This window comes from Lathamus discolor, chromosome 2 (assembly GCF_037157495.1).
Source record: "Lathamus discolor isolate bLatDis1 chromosome 2, bLatDis1.hap1, whole genome shotgun sequence".
Classification (NCBI taxonomy): domain Eukaryota; kingdom Metazoa; phylum Chordata; class Aves; order Psittaciformes; family Psittacidae; genus Lathamus; species Lathamus discolor.
In genome coordinates, this window is record NC_088885.1 from 87,844,122 (window position 1) to 87,862,476 (window position 18,355).

Genomic DNA, 18,355 nt, shown 5'->3' on the forward strand with positions numbered 1-18,355 from the left:
TTTGTATCTGCCATGGGTTTCTGTTTGTGTCACTTCAGGTTTTTGTGTGGTGGTTCTGCTTGGCACTTAAATGTGGCATGAGGTGGGAGTGAGCATATTTCATTTATTGCTGCCTTTAATTGCGGTTGCTGTATGAACATCTATGCAGCTAACACAGTGGTGGATCTAACATTAAATAAGTTCAATTCCTTAAGAAGACCTGCTGAACCTGATAGCATACCTTACCTTCTGGATTTGCTATTCTTTGTGGAAAGTTTAGGATTTTATCTGGTTCTAAAATTGCAAATCTGAAAGAGATCCCTCAGAATCTATTCTATGATTCTATGGTAGACAGTACAGACAAGTTTGTGACTACAGTACAGAGTAAACACTGCCTTAAATAATATTTTCCTTAGTGATATAAATCTTTTTCAAGATCTTCTGATCTGTGTGACAGAGGCATGTTGGTAAATGCTCTTCTGAACATATTAGTTTCGTTTTGGAGCCTCCCTTTTGGGGTAGCCCTTTGGATGAAGCAATAAAAGGAGCTTTTCATCAGATGCTTACATCTTTTCTGCTTTTCTGAAACTAGTTCTGTATGTGTCAGACCTTTTTATGAACAAATGAAGTATTCTTTTTGGAGTGAAATCTCAAAGTTGCTTGTTTGATTGAAGAATCTCTCAAAAGGTCCTGTTGTCTTGTTCAAAAAGTGTTTGCAAAGGCACAAATCAAACAGTAGAGGGCCTTCTGGTTACGATTATAATGCTTGCTCCATGGCAATCTATATTTTATAGCTATACCATCTATTTAACCTTGGATTTTTTTTTTCCTTTTTATCTTTTACCCTTATAGGTATCCTTGTAAAGTATCCTTTCCATTTCAGGTTTAACTGGATGTTTTTATTACTTTCTAATAATACCATTGATTATGAATTATTTTTTTGCTACTTTTTCCGTAGTGGCCAAACTTGTGCTACAAATAAGTATGCTACTAAAGTGAAAATATTGCTTATACACTTCCCTTCTTAAATATTTTTTTTCTATTTACAAAGAAATCCATCCCTCTGGATTTTTATTTTCATGATATCTTGCAGCAAAGTAGTTCAGTGGCCTAGGAAGACTATCAAATAATGTATGCAAAGATTTTTTAAGGTAAAAAATATGTGGATCTTCAGCATAGAGTAAGACAGATTGTCTCCTTCATTAACTTTTAACTGAAAAAGTTATTTTAAAGTTGATTGAAAAAACACCAAAACCTCTATAATAAAAGTGGTAATAAAGTAATTTTCAATTATGCATGTGGATTTTTATCTGAAAGACAAAGCTAAAATACCTTTAAAATAGCTGTAAAATGTCAAGTTGAATTGGTGTGCTACATATTGTGCAATTAAAGGTTATGTAAAAAACCTCAATATCTACCAGTGAGTGGTAATTGGAATACAGAGCCACATTCAACTGTTAGCAACCCTTAGTGAATGGATAACTCTCTGAGGAAAAGCACTGCTGATTTCAATCATGATTTTTGCTTGCTTGTTTGCCGTTTGAAATTATTCACTTATATTTCTATAGCTAATTTTTGATATGTCAGTCATGAATGGACATGCTGGAGGGGACTTGCTGATTTACTGAATGCTGTCAGTTGTGAAATGTGGCCTCATTCCGTAATCCCTCCACTAACTTGAACAAGTTTTCTGTTGAAGATATCATTACTGAAAAGCCTGTTGGTGTTTTAAATGTATAAAATTCTGACTTAAGTTTATCCATGACTAGTATGTTTACTCTTGTATCAAAAGTGTTCTGTAGCTTTTATAACTTCTTTTACTTGTCATGCGTTTGTGTAAGGCCAGTCATAGACCTTCTCTGTTCTGATAAGTTAAATAGATTTATTTTTATATTTATTTTGTCTGGTTTAGTTTTATTTCCTTTTGTAACAGGCTCAGTTGTCTCAAACATCCTAGTGTCATCTTCATATACTGTGTTAAGATTATTTTGAATGCTGGGGACAAGAAATGTGTACAATCTTTGAGGGGCTATAAATCTTATTACAATAATTGATCACTAAGATCAGTCTCACAGGAATAAGACTATCAACTTCTCTATGACCCAGTATTTTATTTCCTTTTAAGAGTGTCCGTGCAATATCTTCTTAATGCCATTTTTTACCCAACACATAGATATTGGATTAATGCTGATTAATATTTTCAATGACAAGAACACTAGTTAGTTATTAGAGTTCACCTAGTTCAGAGATAGTATATGTCTTTTTTAGGAAAAAGCACTTGCCTTACCGCATAAATATACTGTGTTAGTCTGGAATGATTCTATGATGCATTAAACTCTACTCCTCACATACTTTCTCTCTTTAATTGCTCTCCACTTTAAAAATTATTGTATATCTTGCCTTATGAAACATCACAACAAGATATCCATTATTTCCTGGAGCATTATGTCATTCTTGAGTACAGTTGGATTTTCTACTCTTTATTTAATTATTGCCATCTAAATTTGATAGACCTGAAAAACAAATTTTGCCATTTTTTAACCTGATTTTACAATAAAGACCTTGTTTTGTTTATGGCTCTACTTGGAAGTAGAAATATCTATTTCTCTGTATTTGTTACTTTTATCCCTTTGGTTTCACCAGATTTTGAATTATCTTTAAGCACCTTGTAGCTTTGCAGGAAAATTGCCTTTTTTTCTCTCTCTCGCTCTCTTAATGTAATGATTCTGAATTTATTTTAGTTTTGTGTTCAAGCTGTAGCCTGGCTTGACTTTTTAGGTTTCTTTTTTTGAATAGTTAATATTTCTACTCCACATGAATTTGTTTTTATTAATAATACTTTTTTTAAAACACACAGCTGTCCAATTAGGTCAGAAGCCTTTATACTATGCGGGGTTTTTCTCTGTTTGAGAATCCAGTTCCAGATAGCTTTTTTAATCTTCAGTAGCAGCCTTCCTCTGCGATGAACCTGCTGGAGCAACAGACTTGATGAATTGTTTTGTTTGTAGGAGGCTTCTTGTTTGGAGTCATTAGCTTTGATTACAAACCTACTTCATTTAGTTTTAACTAGAACAACTGGATCAAAGATAATGTTTTTGTGAGCATCCATCCAAGATAGTTCTCCCACCTTATCAAAGCCAAATTTTAGGCAGCATCTTACTGAGTCGGTGGATATTTAGTCGAAAGACAGTAAGTAGATTCAGTCTGTTGGTGGCAGCTTACTGCATAAATATTCAATATTTAAATTTCAAGTTATTTTTGATTGGAATTGGAATTAATTGGCAAGTTTGTACTCTTTGACTGAAATAAGCCTCATTTATTCTTCTAGTGCAAATAGTGACTAATAAAGATTCAAACCCACTTTTATTCAGCATTGGGCATAAATAAACTTTATTCCCCCAGTAAAGTCCATGCCAACAGATTCATTTAAGAGCTGTAAATGATGGTATTATAAAATCTGGATATTATTTATTTACTATGCTGTATGTTGAAACTGTATGCAAACCCTCAGATTTTTGGAGCCAACACTGAGTTGTAAATAACACTTTCTAATATTCCTCCATGATTACTAAAGAAGCACCTGGCACTTCAGTAAATGCATTGATCAGGATAAACTGCTTCTAACAGCACAATCTCTAAACTGACTGTGATTTATTCTTTATATGAAGTGCTGCACTATTTTGAAAATTGACTCTTCTATTAAAAAAAGAAAAAAACAAAACAAACAAAACAACAAACAAAACAAAACAAAAAAATTCAGTGATAAAATAATAATTTATTCCAGTGTGAAATTTGTTGGGTTGACATATCATAGTCTTTTTACTATTTGCCAGTCGTGCAGTCTTCAAATGATATCTGATATTCTAATTATGCTTTTCTTGACAGGCATCTGCAGCAGTAATGAGGAACATGTGGTCCAATGCAACCTTCAGTAATACTCTAGCAGCATCTTATCTTGCAATTGTATCCTCTCTTAGAACTGCATCTGTACAGGCTTCCATGAGATACTGGTTACAACTGAGGATGTTATTTGAAAAATGAAGCTGCACAAAGGAGGCTGTTTTTCTGTTTTGTTTTTTGTTTTAATGTGGTGAATGATGGCGCTCGTTAGATGTACTGTAGTCATGAGCAAATGGCAATAATAAATGCTGGGATGACTTAAGATGTGCACAAACTAGGAACATATCTAAAAAGTTAGAAGGTATAGTTGAAAAATAGGTTTTTAGGTCATGTGTGCTTTTTTTTTTTTTTTTTTTTTTTTTTTTTTTTTTTTTCTAGCAACTCTTTTCACTGCAAACATTCATATGCAATATGGTTTGGGTTGTTTCTGCTGTCTTTGACACAAGTCTAATCTACCAGAAGAGTAGACTTCGTGAAAAATGACATTATACTCAAGGAAACTGCAGACCAGTTGTCTTGATATTTTCATTCTTTTTCTGCCTGATACACAGTATTTTTCAAAGTTTAATGTAGTACATTATGCTACTGTCTTTCATCAAGTATTCTGGCAATTAAAACTGCATTTACCCTCTTCTCTTCCCCCCCTATGATAAAGGTGATCAGAAAAACAGAAAAGAGCACAGCAGGCCCTCATTCTCGTAGGCAGTTACAGCAATATAATTTTGTCAATCTCCTTGGATACCAATACTGAGAGAACACCAGGGCTTCTCCCTGAAGCTACTAAAAGCAACTTTAATTCATTTGTATTTCTGTTTGTTTTTTTCTAGTTCTTGCAAGGTGGGCAGTTCAGAAGTTCAGCTCTTGGGTCCCTAGAGTCTGTAATCAAGGCAGTGTGTAAAGAAGAATCTTCATTTTTCAGCAATGCAAACCTGTTCATCGGCATGCCCAGAATCAAGAGACTCTTGGAGGACGATATGACAAAATATGGCATTCCTGATGACTCAAGTAAGAAAAACTATCAGGAATTGTATGTATGCATTCAGAGTTTAGAGAAGTTTTTCCCTCCTAAATGGAAATGTTATATACCAGCTGACATCTCAGCTGACACTGTAATTCTGAGCACAAGGGCTGATCAATAGAAGTTTTATGGCTATGAGATAATTATGGATGAGACATAAGTGATTCTGGTTGTTTTCTATCTTTACAAATAATAAGTATATTCCTGTCTTAGAGACATATTTATTAGACTTTTTAGAGCACTTGGTATTAAAAATGTATCTCTCAGATACAAGATTGAGAATTTAAAGCTGCATGCCTTTCTTCTGTGAGCACAAAGCTGTGATATTATTCTTCAGTAAAATATGCAAGCCCTCTGGATAAAATGTTTTTTAATAGTTGATACTCCTTTTATCTTTATCAAGTGCCTAGAAAATCCCCTGGCTCTTTCATAATTTCACCTTTGCTCCCTTTCCTCAATACATTTGACTTGCCCTGATTAATTCTAGTAATGTTAACAGCCTTGTTAGTGCCTCAGTGGTCCTGCGAGAGGATACAGTGATAGAGTGTCACTAGGGAAGGATCTGTGACTGTGGATCACGACTCTCTCATCTATCAGTTTCTACAGCCAGAAAATGATTCTGGCTTGACTGGTACCCTGGGGAGGGAGCCAGAGCTCTGTCCTAGCCTTCTTCACTTATGTGTGGGGGACAGCAGTAATCAGGCAGCTCTGCTTTTCTTTTCTATTTGAAGAACGGAGTTAGCAGGATGGCTGATTAGGGAGATTGTGACTTAGCTTCTTTCAAAGCTGTTTAGGCTAGAAGTGCTATCTGTTTCTCGATTGTTTATTTATTTATTTTAATATTGTCACAACTGGAGTGTTGTAAGCCATTTTACCTCAGGACCTTGAAATACCTTTAAAGCGTGCTAGTTCAGGCATTCATATGAGTGAATGACTCCTCTTTCTTTTATTTTAAAAAATCAGTAAATGAGGCAATGTAAAATCAAAGTAGAAACATTTCTAGGTGGCCGTAGAAACTTAATCTGTACTCCTTCACAGTGATTAACTTGCACTTATTTTGTGTACCAGACACTTGCCAATGACTTTCTGAAAATCCAGCTCAAAATTAGCCAGACTTCTGTGTCTTTAGCTATTGATATTTCTGACTGACCAGCTTGAAGCCTCTTAATTCGTTCATTTAGCAATGATTGTGTTTAGTAATGATTTGTTTCCTTGAGGAAAGTAAAAAAATGAACAAAGAAACACTTGTTTCTTTAACTTTTGGCAGGAGGTTACATGGTTATGGCCTAGTTTTTGATTATGTACAATAATTTGTCTTCTTTGAGGAGTTAATGACATTACTTTATTTCTTCACAGCACTGGAAATGGGATATTTCTAAATCAACTCATAATAAATAATAAAAAGACCCACCACAAAATGCATGAGTTGGGCATGAAAATCTATATGTTTCTGATAGTAAACTCATTGTCTTAATACTTGAGTGCAAGTGCAGTGGGATATCTTGTGTTTTGTAGTGGGATATTCTTTGGATCCCAGTTCTGAAGGACATACATTCTAAAGCATTATAAACCCCTCCTAATGTAGGAACATGTGTTTTTCATTAAGGAATGGAAAAGTGAACTGATTAGATTTTTCAAATCGAGAAGTTGTGCCATGCTATTTTTTCCCTTGTGCTTTTAGTAGGTTCTCGCAAAATCATACAAATAAAAAAATCTGTATTATTTGTGAAGGAATTTCTGTATACCTACTTCTTTCTTAAGAAAGAATAGAAAACTACAGAACAACCAAGGGTGTGGAGTAAGTCTGAATGTTTCGAAGTCACTCTTCCCTCGGCATTAATTTTCTTGGCGGGTGTTTTGTACGTCCTTTCACTCTAAAATTCACTAATGTAACTTTTAGGATAGATGGGGTTCGCAGGCTGGTTTTCACAAATGTGAGAACCTCTTCAGATTGTAATTCTTTTTTGCTTGTCCCGTTGTTGTGGTTTAAGCCTAGCCAGTAACCCAGAACCACACAGCCGCTCCCTCACCCGCCCCCTTCCTCCCCCTGCTCCCAGAGGGATGGGGAGGAGAATTGAAAGAATGTAACTCCCACGGCTTGAGATAAGAACAGTCCAGTAACTAAGGTATAACACAAACCACTACTGCTACCACCAATAATAATAATGATAAGGGAAATAACAAGGGAAGAGAATACAACCGCTCACCACCCGCTGACTGATACCCAGCCCGACCTGAGCAGGGATCTAGCCCTTCCAGGTAACTGCCCCCAGTTTATATACTGGGCATGACGTGCTGTGGTATGGAATACCTCTTTGGTTAATTTGGGTCAGGTGTCCTGTCTCTGCTTCCTCCCAGCTTCCCCTCTTCCCTGGCAGAGCATGAGACTGAGAAAGTCCTCAGTCAGAGTAAACATTACTGAGCAGTAACTAAAAACATTGGTGTTATCAGCTCTGTTCCCAGGCTGAAAGTCAAAACCATAGCACTGCACCGGCTACTAAGAAGGAGAAAAAATGATTGCTACTGTTGAACCCAGGACACTCATATTTAGAGTTCTGCATCCTCAACACAGTCACAGACTGTGGTTAAATAATTCCTATTCAGGGACCTGTACTGATTGCTTGGTAGCAATTTGATGGTATTTGTCATGGTGCTGTAGCAGATGCTAAATTAAGACTCAAGCTTTTCTTTGAAATTGGTAATAATAACAATAATAATCCAACTTTGCTATTGTTTTCTGTCTTAAATGTGAGTGAATCTCTGCTTTTGCAGCTCCATTTTGCTTGAAGCTTTATCAGGAGATTTTGCAGTCTCCTAATGGGGCTTTGCTCTGGACTCTCCTAAAACCTTTATTGCATGGGAAGATACTGTACAATTCAAACATCAACATGATTGACCTGGTGATGAAGAAGGTGAGTATCAAAAGAAACACTATTTCTGTTTATTGATTTTTGTCTTTGTATTTCATTTTAAATGTCCTCTTCTTTTAGGATAGGTAGAAACAATTGGATAATTGCCTTTCAGAAAACTGGATCCACCCTGACCCCTGAGTTCTCACCTGGCTCTCGCAGTCAGCTTAATATATCTCTTATCTTTTATCTTACTTGTTATAGTGGTTTCACCTCAGTGTGAAAAGCAGAATTTTTTTCTAAGTCCTTTAAATCTTGTATAGACAGATTAAAAAGAGAACATTAGCAGAAGCAGCATGTGAATCATATTCTAGTGAGGTGTAGGATATATGTATTCCAAGTGAGCTTTTGCCCTCAACAGACATTTCTTATGATGGGAACCCTAGTGGGGCAGAATAAGGAACTGTGGGGAAGGAAGGCTCCAGGAATGAAAGTCTGTTATGAGGGAGTCACTGAGCTGCATTTAAAAAAACCCACCCAACTAACCAAAAAACCTGCAGTACATCCTTTATGATTGTGTTTCTGACACCAGCAATATGAATGAGCTGCTATATAGAGTCATAGAATCATAGAATGGTTAGGGTTGGAAAGGACCTCAAGATCATCTAGTTCCAACCCCCCTGCCATGGACAGGGACACCTATCACTAAACCATCCAACACAAGGCTTCATCCAACCTGGCCTTGAACACTGCCAGGGATGGAGCACTCACAGCCTCCCTGGGCAACCGATTCCAGTGTCTCACCACCCTAACAGGAAAGAATTTCCTCCTTATATCCGTATCCTGGGCTGCATCAAAAGAAGCGTGACCAGCAGGTTGAAGGAGGTGATCCTGCCCCTCTACTCTGCTCTTGTGAGACCTCACCTGGAGTATTGTGTGCAGTTCTGGTGTCCTCAACATAAAAAGGACATGGAACTGCTGGAACAAGTCCAGTGGAGGGCCACGAGGATGATCAGGGGACTGGAGCACCTCCCGTATGAAGACAGGCTGAGGAAGTTGGGGCTTTACAGCCTAGAGAAGAGAAGGCTGCGTGGAGACCTCATAGCAGCCTTCCAGTACCTGAAGGGGGCCTATAGGGATGCTGGGGAGGGACATATGTGTGCATGCTGATGACCTGATATTATTCAACAGTTTTATTGTCTTTGCAGTTTTGATATGTTAGCTGTTCTGTCTTTAGCATGATTTTCTACAATGAAAGAATTGTTCACGACTAGCTTTAAGGCCTCTCTAAGAGGAAGGATGATAAATTGTTGTAACTATAGTTCTGTGTAAATTTTGCAGTTATCTTGCAACTGTATTTTTTTACCCTGAATATTACTGATTGCAATAATGGTAATTAGGTTAGTTAAAAATGTAGAAAAAGCATTACTGCTTGTAAGTGGTACAACAAAAGACTGTAGTTACTTTGAATATGATGGTAACTATTTTCCATGCAAATGGAGTGTATTGTAGTATTCGGACTTCTGTTTTAAAAAGTCAGTAAAAAACCCCCAAACATGACTAAGCCAAAAAACACATGCTAGATAGAAGATACTAGGTAACTTTATGGTTTCTGTTATGAATCGGAAATAAGGTTTCAGTGATTCCATATTTTGCTGTTAAACAACTTTAATTTGGGCAACAGGCCGTCTCCCTAGACTTGAGTATAATTAATTTTAAATTTTTAGTCCGCTAAAAATGAAGCTGCACTTGATGTTTATAGATGGAAATTCTATAAAGAATGAGATGTGAGAAATGGTAATTATATTCTATGTTACAATGACATTTGAAATAAGGCATTTGAGACATTTCCACATTATTTTGCCAATTAATATGCCAAAAACATGTTCATAAAGCATCTGTAAGAAAGATAAATGTCCTGACATACACTGTGTTCTATGGATCTAGTGAAACTAAGGCTCAGTAATACAGTTTAGAATGAAGTTTGCTTGTGTTCTTGGGTTTTTTGGGGGTTATTTTTTGGTTGTTTTGTTGTTGTTATTTGGTTTATTGTTTTTTTTAGCGCTCTGGACCAGTACAAAGATTCTGGTAGGTGCCTCCAGTAGAGTTTCTCATTGCTTTATGTATTCTTGGGCTCACAAAATTTCCACCATCGTATTCAGGAATCTGTGCTAATATACTCTCACCCTTCCCCCAGACATGTAGATCTAACAAGCAAGTATGGGTGTGTATCTGTTTATGTGTAAATATGCAAGTAGTACGAGAGTTTCTTCAACAATTTTATCATTTGTTTTATTACAGAAGTCTGTCTTCTATTGCTTGAACAGAAATTTAAAAGCAAAATATTGTCCCAAGTGCCTCGAGCACACCTACTAAAAAAATAGCCACTAAAAATGACCCTGTAGCCCTTACAGAGCCAAATCTTCCACTGGAATTGGAATAGAAATACTAATTGCTTTTATACTATGTGACCACATGGCGACTATTTACTAAAAGAAAGAATTAGAGGAGTAAAGCTAAAAGGAACATTGATACTTGTATAGGAAGATATATTCTTTAAGTTTTTCACATGGACTATTTTATATCAAGACTGTGTAATTGATCATTCTTCAACAACTTGTGAGGTTGCTGGTTTTACCTTCTGGGAAGTCAACAGTTCTAATGTGTAGAATAACTGACCATCACAGATAGAGCCTGTAATGCTAACAGAGCAAAAAAGTTCGGTGGCAACTGACATCCAGGAGTTCAAAGACAGTGTGTGATGTCTTTGATACTTGCTTTTACTACTGAACTTTTTGCCGCTGAGCTGGTCTTATGAAAGCATTTATTTCAAAAGAGTCGCAGAGTTAATCTTATATTCAGGCAATCACATTAGAACAACTTCGTGCTATTTCTTTGTAATTGAAACAGTCAAAGAATATATATAAGGAAAATATATAAATGGCAAGACAACTGAGAATTAAAGAAAGAAAACTAACAAATTAATTTCAGTTTCCTGGTTTTTGTCTAGTATAATTATAAAAATTGATAGTGAATTGAGTAATTTCTTATTCTAATCTTACATATCCTGTCTGGCTCTTCATAAGCACACTTGACTTGTCAGCCTCTTAAAGCATGTCATTATAAAAACAATTTGATAAGCTTAAAATACCATTTTTATTTATTCTTACATCATGAGGAGGCTTAGACATATGCAGTCCATGACCAAAGTTGATACTCTAATTTAATCAAAGGCAATATCCAGCCTAGATGTTATGAAGAATATTTATTTTAATGGATCTTCATTGATTAGAGAGAACTTGATGAGAATTTCTATTAAACATCAAAGTCCAGCTAGTCATTAGCATACAAACTCACAGGAGTTGCTTTACCATGTAAGATTAAACATTCTTCTTGCCTTAGGTTCTGATTTCTGCTGTAATCAGTAAAGGTTATATAGAGAAGAACTGGAGAATCAGTAAAGTGATATTCCCCCAGATACTGTCCCAGCTTCCCAAACCTTAAGGGTCAGGCCTGCCAGTAGTGGATTGTTATAATTTGTCCACTTTCATTTTCAGCTTATATAAACTCTCAGTATTCACAGTGTCTTTGGTGAGATGTTCTGCGTCAACTGCCTCTTCCTCGCTTGTTCAACTTCAGCAGAGGCAACTTTTTTAAAATCCTGTGTTTCTATCTCCCAACTATGTTTGTTTCTTTTCTTTACTTCCACTACTACTCTTTATTGTAATTTATTATTATTATTATTATTATTATTATCATTGAAAATTTAAAATTTGCTTAGTATGGATTTCAGAATTATTAATCTGTATTCCTCTGGTTCTCTTAGCATCTTTCCTATGAATAGCATTGCATTTGTAATTTTCCACTTCTCTGATAACAAATTATTTTTAATCAGGTGGTTACACTGCAAAGAATTCTTCAAACATTTAATCCTTGAGTGCTCCTAGAGCTCTTGGCCAGGTGTTATCTTCTCATGGAAACTACTTATTGTTCATTTTGTTAAATTTTATGACCTTTTTTAACTATGCTTCAATTTGAGATATTCTTTAAAGTCCTCTCCATGTAGAAGGCTTCTGATACAAGAACCTCTAGGCCCACCATGGTGAATGGGAAAGCAGAAAAATTTTAAACAATCCCCTTTTTTTCTGAGTCTTCTGTTATTTGGATATAATTTTTATTTATTTATTTTTTTTTTAAAGGAAGCGGAATGGGGAATCTCATAGAAGTTAAATGCATAAATTCTTTCAGGAAAATAATATTTGCAAAGGTCCCTTTGCTACAAACAAGAAGAAATAATCACCACAAATTGTTTTCCCATGTTGTGCTAGGAGTAGTAGTTTGCAAGAGTGAATTAAAATGCTAAGGCAACAAATTGTGTATTTTCAATAGGACTTACTGCAAAGTGTGGTCCAAATTGAAGTTTACAATTCATTGTTCAGACCATGCTTCCAGCTTTCACTTTTGTTACGTATTTAGCCACAGTAGTTTGAAGGAAAGAACCACAAGGTCTGCAAATGCTTTCTTTTGAGTATGTCCTAACTGTATCTTTTTTTCTATCTTTCTGAAACATGTCTGTGGTTGTATGAGAGAGATATTATAAAATAGAGATCTTTATAATACTTCAGGGAGGAAATATCCATGCTGCAGGAAGACTTTAATTTGCTTGGTATTCGGAGATTACAGCAAATACTTTTCTTAAGTAGAAAAAAGAAAACATGGATATCCTTACTGATGATTATCAAAGTTAAATGGAAAGGAGTTGTAGAAGATCTGAAGTGTGCCAGTTTTTCTTTTTTCTTAAGATTTGCTATGCACTGTTTTTACTTCATTGGTCTTCATGTATTATTTTTCCAGGCTAATTTCACTTTTAGTTTTGTGGAAAACTTGAAGACTTATTCTGAGGCATGGCTTAGGATGTCTGAGGTTTTTAAAAACAGTGGAAATGTCCTCACAGTCTCACACCTTCAGGTTGGTGAACTGGGGTAGCTTCCTCTTTTCTGGTTATTTTCTATGTAATGTAGACAGATTTTCTATGCATGTAAAACTGCCCATCTAATTGGCTTCAGGTTTAAAAACTGAAGAAAAGGAGGCAGTTTAGCTTTAGGTTATGAGCCTACGATGTGGTACTGAGAAAATTCTGAGGTGAAAATAGTTAAAACCTGTATTACCTCACTACGTTCAGTATTACCAGTCAATGGGGAAATAAAACAAATAGCTACACCTACAAGCTTTATACACTTATTTATGGAACTTGTTTGTTTATCACTTGCTTTTTCAAAAAGTGTGTGTAACTGATAAAAAAAAAAGTGAGAAAAATATTGTCAAAAAAAAAAAAAGAGTAATTTTGTTACTGGGATTTTTCCAATCCTGCATATTTGTGTCCTTTTTTCCCATAATAAAATTTAGTTTTACCATGTTTGACTTGTGAAAACATGCATGGGAACACTTTGGGAAAATAAGAGCAATCCTGTCATGGTCCATACATATCAATTGAACTGTTATGTAAGTTCGATTAAGGAATCATGCATTAGACTTGCAGATGCCAGGATGCTGTTGTAGAGCTAATGATTTTTTCCCACTTAGAACCTGATGAATGAGGTAAAGAAGTTAAAATAATGCAAATGGAACTCTCAAATGCCAGTTTTTAAAGGTGTTTTTTTACTACTGTTAAAGCTAATAGTATAAAGGGCCAAAAGTCTTGCAGGAAAAGAAAAAGGGTTTCTGTCCCAGCAGACTTGCAAGGACATTAAAATGGACCCTCAGTTAAGGTATTGGCAGTAAAGGAGGACAGTGATGTACGCAATGGGGAGTATATATTCTGTTGTTTACTTGAAATGTGTGGAGTTAGCCTTTTAAGAGGAGAAGACATGGAGAAGCTAAGTGACTTCTCCAGCGTTATGCAGGAAATCTTGGTAATGGAATTGAATATGGATGCATATGTATATTTTATATTTCTTTAAAGAAGACAAACCTGATGTAATATCTAACACTTTCCATTTTAGGAAACACTGCAAAGCAATTTCATAAAGCACTTTGTAGAAAGTCACTTGGATATTGACATGGAAAAACTCTTTAAAAAAATGCAAGTATACGGTATGTACATAAAAAATACATGTACTGATTACCCTTATTAAACTTGAACTTAGAACTATGATCAGTTGAAATTGAATGTTTTGCCTACTTAAATGATAGTAAAGTAACAGACTTTAAATTATCTTGTTGAGTTAGTATCAAATATTTCTAGTTCTCTTTTTTCTTGTGAGTGATTCCATAATTTTCATTTCAAAATAGTGAAAGACTTGAAAAATCTGGTAACAATCTAGAAGTGGCAAACTGCCATGGGAGAGTTATAAACATAGGAGCCATACTTAAAAACAGGGAGGGCGAAGCAAACTCATGTAGCAACAGGTAGTAGTAAATTTTGAAAGGAATATATATATACTTTAAATGGAAATAAATAGAAAAACAGTCTGGATACACGTTTAATCAAAAGCTATCTGTATTTTTTTTCTCTTCTTTTATTGAGAATTAGTTGTGTGTGGTATCCTTGAGCCCCAGTAAAGCCTGAGATACAATTATAATCAGGGAATACCAAGACTGAGCTCAGGTTAGAGAATAACCAGGGTCAGACCCAGCCCTGGGATTGGCCACGTGGGACAGTTAGGGTGATGCTGGGGCCAGGACAAGTAGGGGTCTGGGCCCAGATCAGCAGGACCATGGACAGATCCACAGCCGGACTGTGATGTGATGAGCTCTGGAGCCTGGGGCAGGCCCAGCCAAAGCTCTGTGCAGCTCTGATGGAAAAGGGGATTATGCTGGAAATCTAAGTTAGAGATTTTATGAGATTTTAATAATTCAAAAACTCCAGTATGTCCTGCTCTCAGTAGAGTAGGTGCATGATAATTAAAATGGTTGCTAGTATGTGCCAGAAGGAACTGTCCATACAACAGCAGAGTCTAAAGTGATTTAAGAAATGCTCATGATTTTGAGGACCAGAAAGAAAGAAAAGTGGGAAAAGTGGAATAACAGAGAGTGTGACATCATGTACAAAGGAAGCTTTAATTGAAACTGGTCTTGATTTGGAGGCTGTGTTTGGAGGCCCGGAGTAGCTGCTCACACTTTCACTAAGAAAAATGGCAAATGATATCCCGAATTCAATCTAGAAAGTAAGAATCTGGGCTCAGTATTGTCCTTAGGCAAGGGACTCAAGCTTGAATCTTCTGTCTCTCTGTAAGACTTACTTAAACACTGAACTCTTGCTGAGTCTGCGTCAGTCATAGCTCACCCCTCATGGTGAAGCTGGTTTACAATACAACTAAAAAAGCTCTACAGAATCACACAATTGGAAAAGAAGGAGGAAGGAGCAAGTCTCTTAACCTGCAAGGCCTGCTGGAAAAATAGCTGTCCCTATATTAGTTGAGTAATAGATGAATTTTATTTGTTTGGATCTAACACTGGGAACTTCATGGGTTACGGGCACAGTATGTCATTAAATAGATATCAAGATCTCTGGAGTTACCAGTACTTCTTCCATGTTGCAGACATCATCAGAGAAATCTGTGTATGTGTTTCTCAAGCTGCAGCTCATTAACAGAGCTAAGAACTTTTGACAATGTGTAATAAATGGTTAATAGTTTTGGTGGTGAATACAGGAAATTATTTAAGTACAATGGCTATGAAATTAGAATTTCTTTTTTTTTAATGGAACACAGTCAATAAAACTAACATCATATAAAAAGTAAAAATCAATGTGATCTATAGATCACAATCGCATTTACACCTTTGGGAAGTTGATCTGTCCAAAGTGCCAGAGCACTCTTCTGCAGTTACACTTTGATTACACTTCTTTTTACAGATTTGCTTTGTCATTTTGCCTTTTGGAAAAAAATGGCTAAGCCCTTTTGTTATGTTAATTTTGTATATTTTTTGTTCGTTTTATTAGTCTATAATCATGTGCAGCTGTTGCTATAAAACTCTTATGTTTTTTAAAATTTCATTACTCTCATATTGCATCAGCTTCTTAGTCCTGTAATTATTTTGCTTGGATCCAATTAAAGTCTCAAATGTATTCATACATGTTATTGGTTTTACCACGCACAATCTGATTAATTCCATCCAAAGCTCGGATTTTTTGAAATCCTGTGATCTGTGTGATTATGTATGTTGTCTTCTAACTAACTAAAGCAAATTTTCCCTTGGTTTATTACATCTACACTTGATTAAGCTGATTTCCAATTATGCTGAAATCCAAGGTGTTAATGTTTGTATGTTTTTTTAGTACTATTTTATAAATTAAGAGTCTTAGAAACATGCTATTCACCCTATTACTCCTGTTGCAAAGTCTTGTGAACACAGAGGGATTGATAGCAGAAAATAAGACATATGGAGTCAATATTTGGTGCTGTTTTCCTTCAACCCATGATTTCACTGTGTCACTGCTTGCCTGTCTAGGCTATCTAGTCTAGCATTCCAGAGTATCAGTTCTTCTACTTTTTCTTCTTACAATCTTAATCCTTTCTCACTGTTAATCTTGTCTTTTCTTCAGACTGCTCCATATATTTTTCTGTTTATCTGCCTTCCTATTGTAATATTTCCTGTGCTGATTCTTAATAACACCTATGATCCAGGGTTTGTCTGTCACCACTGTAATTAAATGCGGTCATCACCCATCCTTTTTAAATCCTGTATCTTCAAGTGAGTCCTGAAAAATTTAAGATGGAAACTTGTGTTGGATATTTTATAGCGTTGTATTTTACCTGAGAAAATCAGATATTTCCATTAAACCAAAGTGAGTTAAGATTGTTTCTAGATTATGTTTTTCTGGGTATTTTCTCAAACAATGATATAGCACTATCTTTACATTTTCTATCAATGGATGAAGATCTGAATTTCTCCAAAGGTTCAGGGTTTTTGGAAGTCATGCTTTGGTTGAGTTACACATTCATCCTGGATCTATAGATAAGATCAATGTCTGAATGGAGGAATTGTGGGCTTTTCTTGATGCTTTTTAAATATAGGGCTTGTATCAAAATGTTTATGCCTTATATATATACAGGGTGCTTGAAATATTTACAATGCCAACAGAATACCTGGTCAATACATTACTAAATGAAAGAGATGGATCTCTATTGTGATGATCAAAGTACAGTGACTCACTTGTATTTGTGGGAGTAGTTATGGAAAAATAAGGAAATATTAAAAGTCCTACAGCTTCATGGCCGTGGTCTCTTTCTAGAACTTTGCTAGAATTTGTTACATTTTTGTTGCTCTGAAATTGAAGGAAAATGTAGCTGAGGACTTCCAAAAGCTATTGAAACATAAGCCACAGCTCCACAAGTTCACATTATAATTCTTATGTTTCAAAAATTTCTTCCTTTTTTAAATAAAAAAGTTATTTACTCTTATAGGATGTGCAAGTGAGAACAAACCTTTCTGGTCTGCTAATCAAAACTGAGGAAGTCCGATTTGTTTCCTTATCTTAGAAACTATGATGAACAAGATGCTTAACAGCTCAGCAAGTAAACAGATTGACCTGTTGTCACAGCTTCTAGTAAATGTATCTTCCTGTGTGTTACTGGACCGCTTCCAGCCTTTTGACTCTGTTGAGAAATTGGAGGAGAAGGCTCATGAGCTCATGCAGCAAAATAATTTATTGGCTAGTAAGTACCTTAGTTAAAATGTATATTGATGGAAAACGTCACACTTTTGAACTGTTGTCTGTGTTTATTATAAGGTAGGTTAAGCTTTATGCTATTTCAGAGTATTTATTAAAGCACATACAACACATAGAACATAAAGCACATTATTCTTAGGAGTATTCCCCGACATTTGAATGATGTAATATATGCTGTAAAGGCTAATTATGTTGTTTTAATGGTTAAGATGCTAAATGAATCATTGTAGTCTGTCATTTCCAACAAACTAAAAAAAAAATAGCCAAAAATGTTTGAAGTAGAATAAAAAATTCTGAAATATGTAGGATACTGAGTAAACTTAACTACTTATTATGACAAAATAATCTAATTTACATACTTTTGAAATTTAACATTTATATTTTTTGCTTTACAAAAAGGAGAAAAGGATTTTTTTTTAAGGTTTACTCTTAAACAAACATCATAGAGAAATTAGCTTGTTTATTCAGAGTAAATAAGTTCTTAAGCTATGAATGTATTTCTTTTCTTCCTTTGGATTACACTCTCTATCCTTTTTCTGCATTGTATCCTTATTACTGAGAATTAATTAATTGTTCAAAAGAGTTTAAAAAACAAGACTGTTTTTCTTCTTACACACACTTTCTCCTTTCGCATAAAATGCTTTAAGTTGCATGTAGCCTTTCCAAATAAGAGCCCAATTTAAGTGTATATAAAGTGTGCCACACCTTTTTCTCCTTTTTCCGCTGTTGTTCTGTGTTTTATTTTCTTAGACTCCTGTAAGTACACAACAGAAGGCATGTCAAAGCAGTTCTAGGGAATGAAACTACTCAGTCTGGAATAGTATGTTTGTTGCACAATCTGGGAATGACAGCCCTCCCCTCCATCCATGTAAAACCAGCAAGCCATAACATGAGTTAAGGGAAATTTCTCAGGACTACTTAGTAGGGAGTGAAATT

At 35.4% G+C, this 18,355-nt stretch overlaps 1 protein-coding gene across 1 annotated transcript in view; it reads left to right on the top strand.

Moving 5' to 3' along the window:
- The window catches only part of ABCA13 (ATP binding cassette subfamily A member 13), a 180,505-nt gene that overhangs the window by 46,297 nt on the left and 115,853 nt on the right, over window positions 1–18,355 (top strand). The window contains exons 25-29 of the mRNA XM_065669310.1: window positions 4,707–4,884; window positions 7,670–7,809; window positions 12,601–12,714; window positions 13,749–13,839; window positions 17,229–17,405. Of these exons, the coding sequence (XP_065525382.1) occupies window positions 4,707–4,884; window positions 7,670–7,809; window positions 12,601–12,714; window positions 13,749–13,839; window positions 17,229–17,405 (700 nt within the window). The remainder of the gene's footprint in view (window positions 1–4,706; window positions 4,885–7,669; window positions 7,810–12,600; window positions 12,715–13,748; window positions 13,840–17,228; window positions 17,406–18,355) is intronic.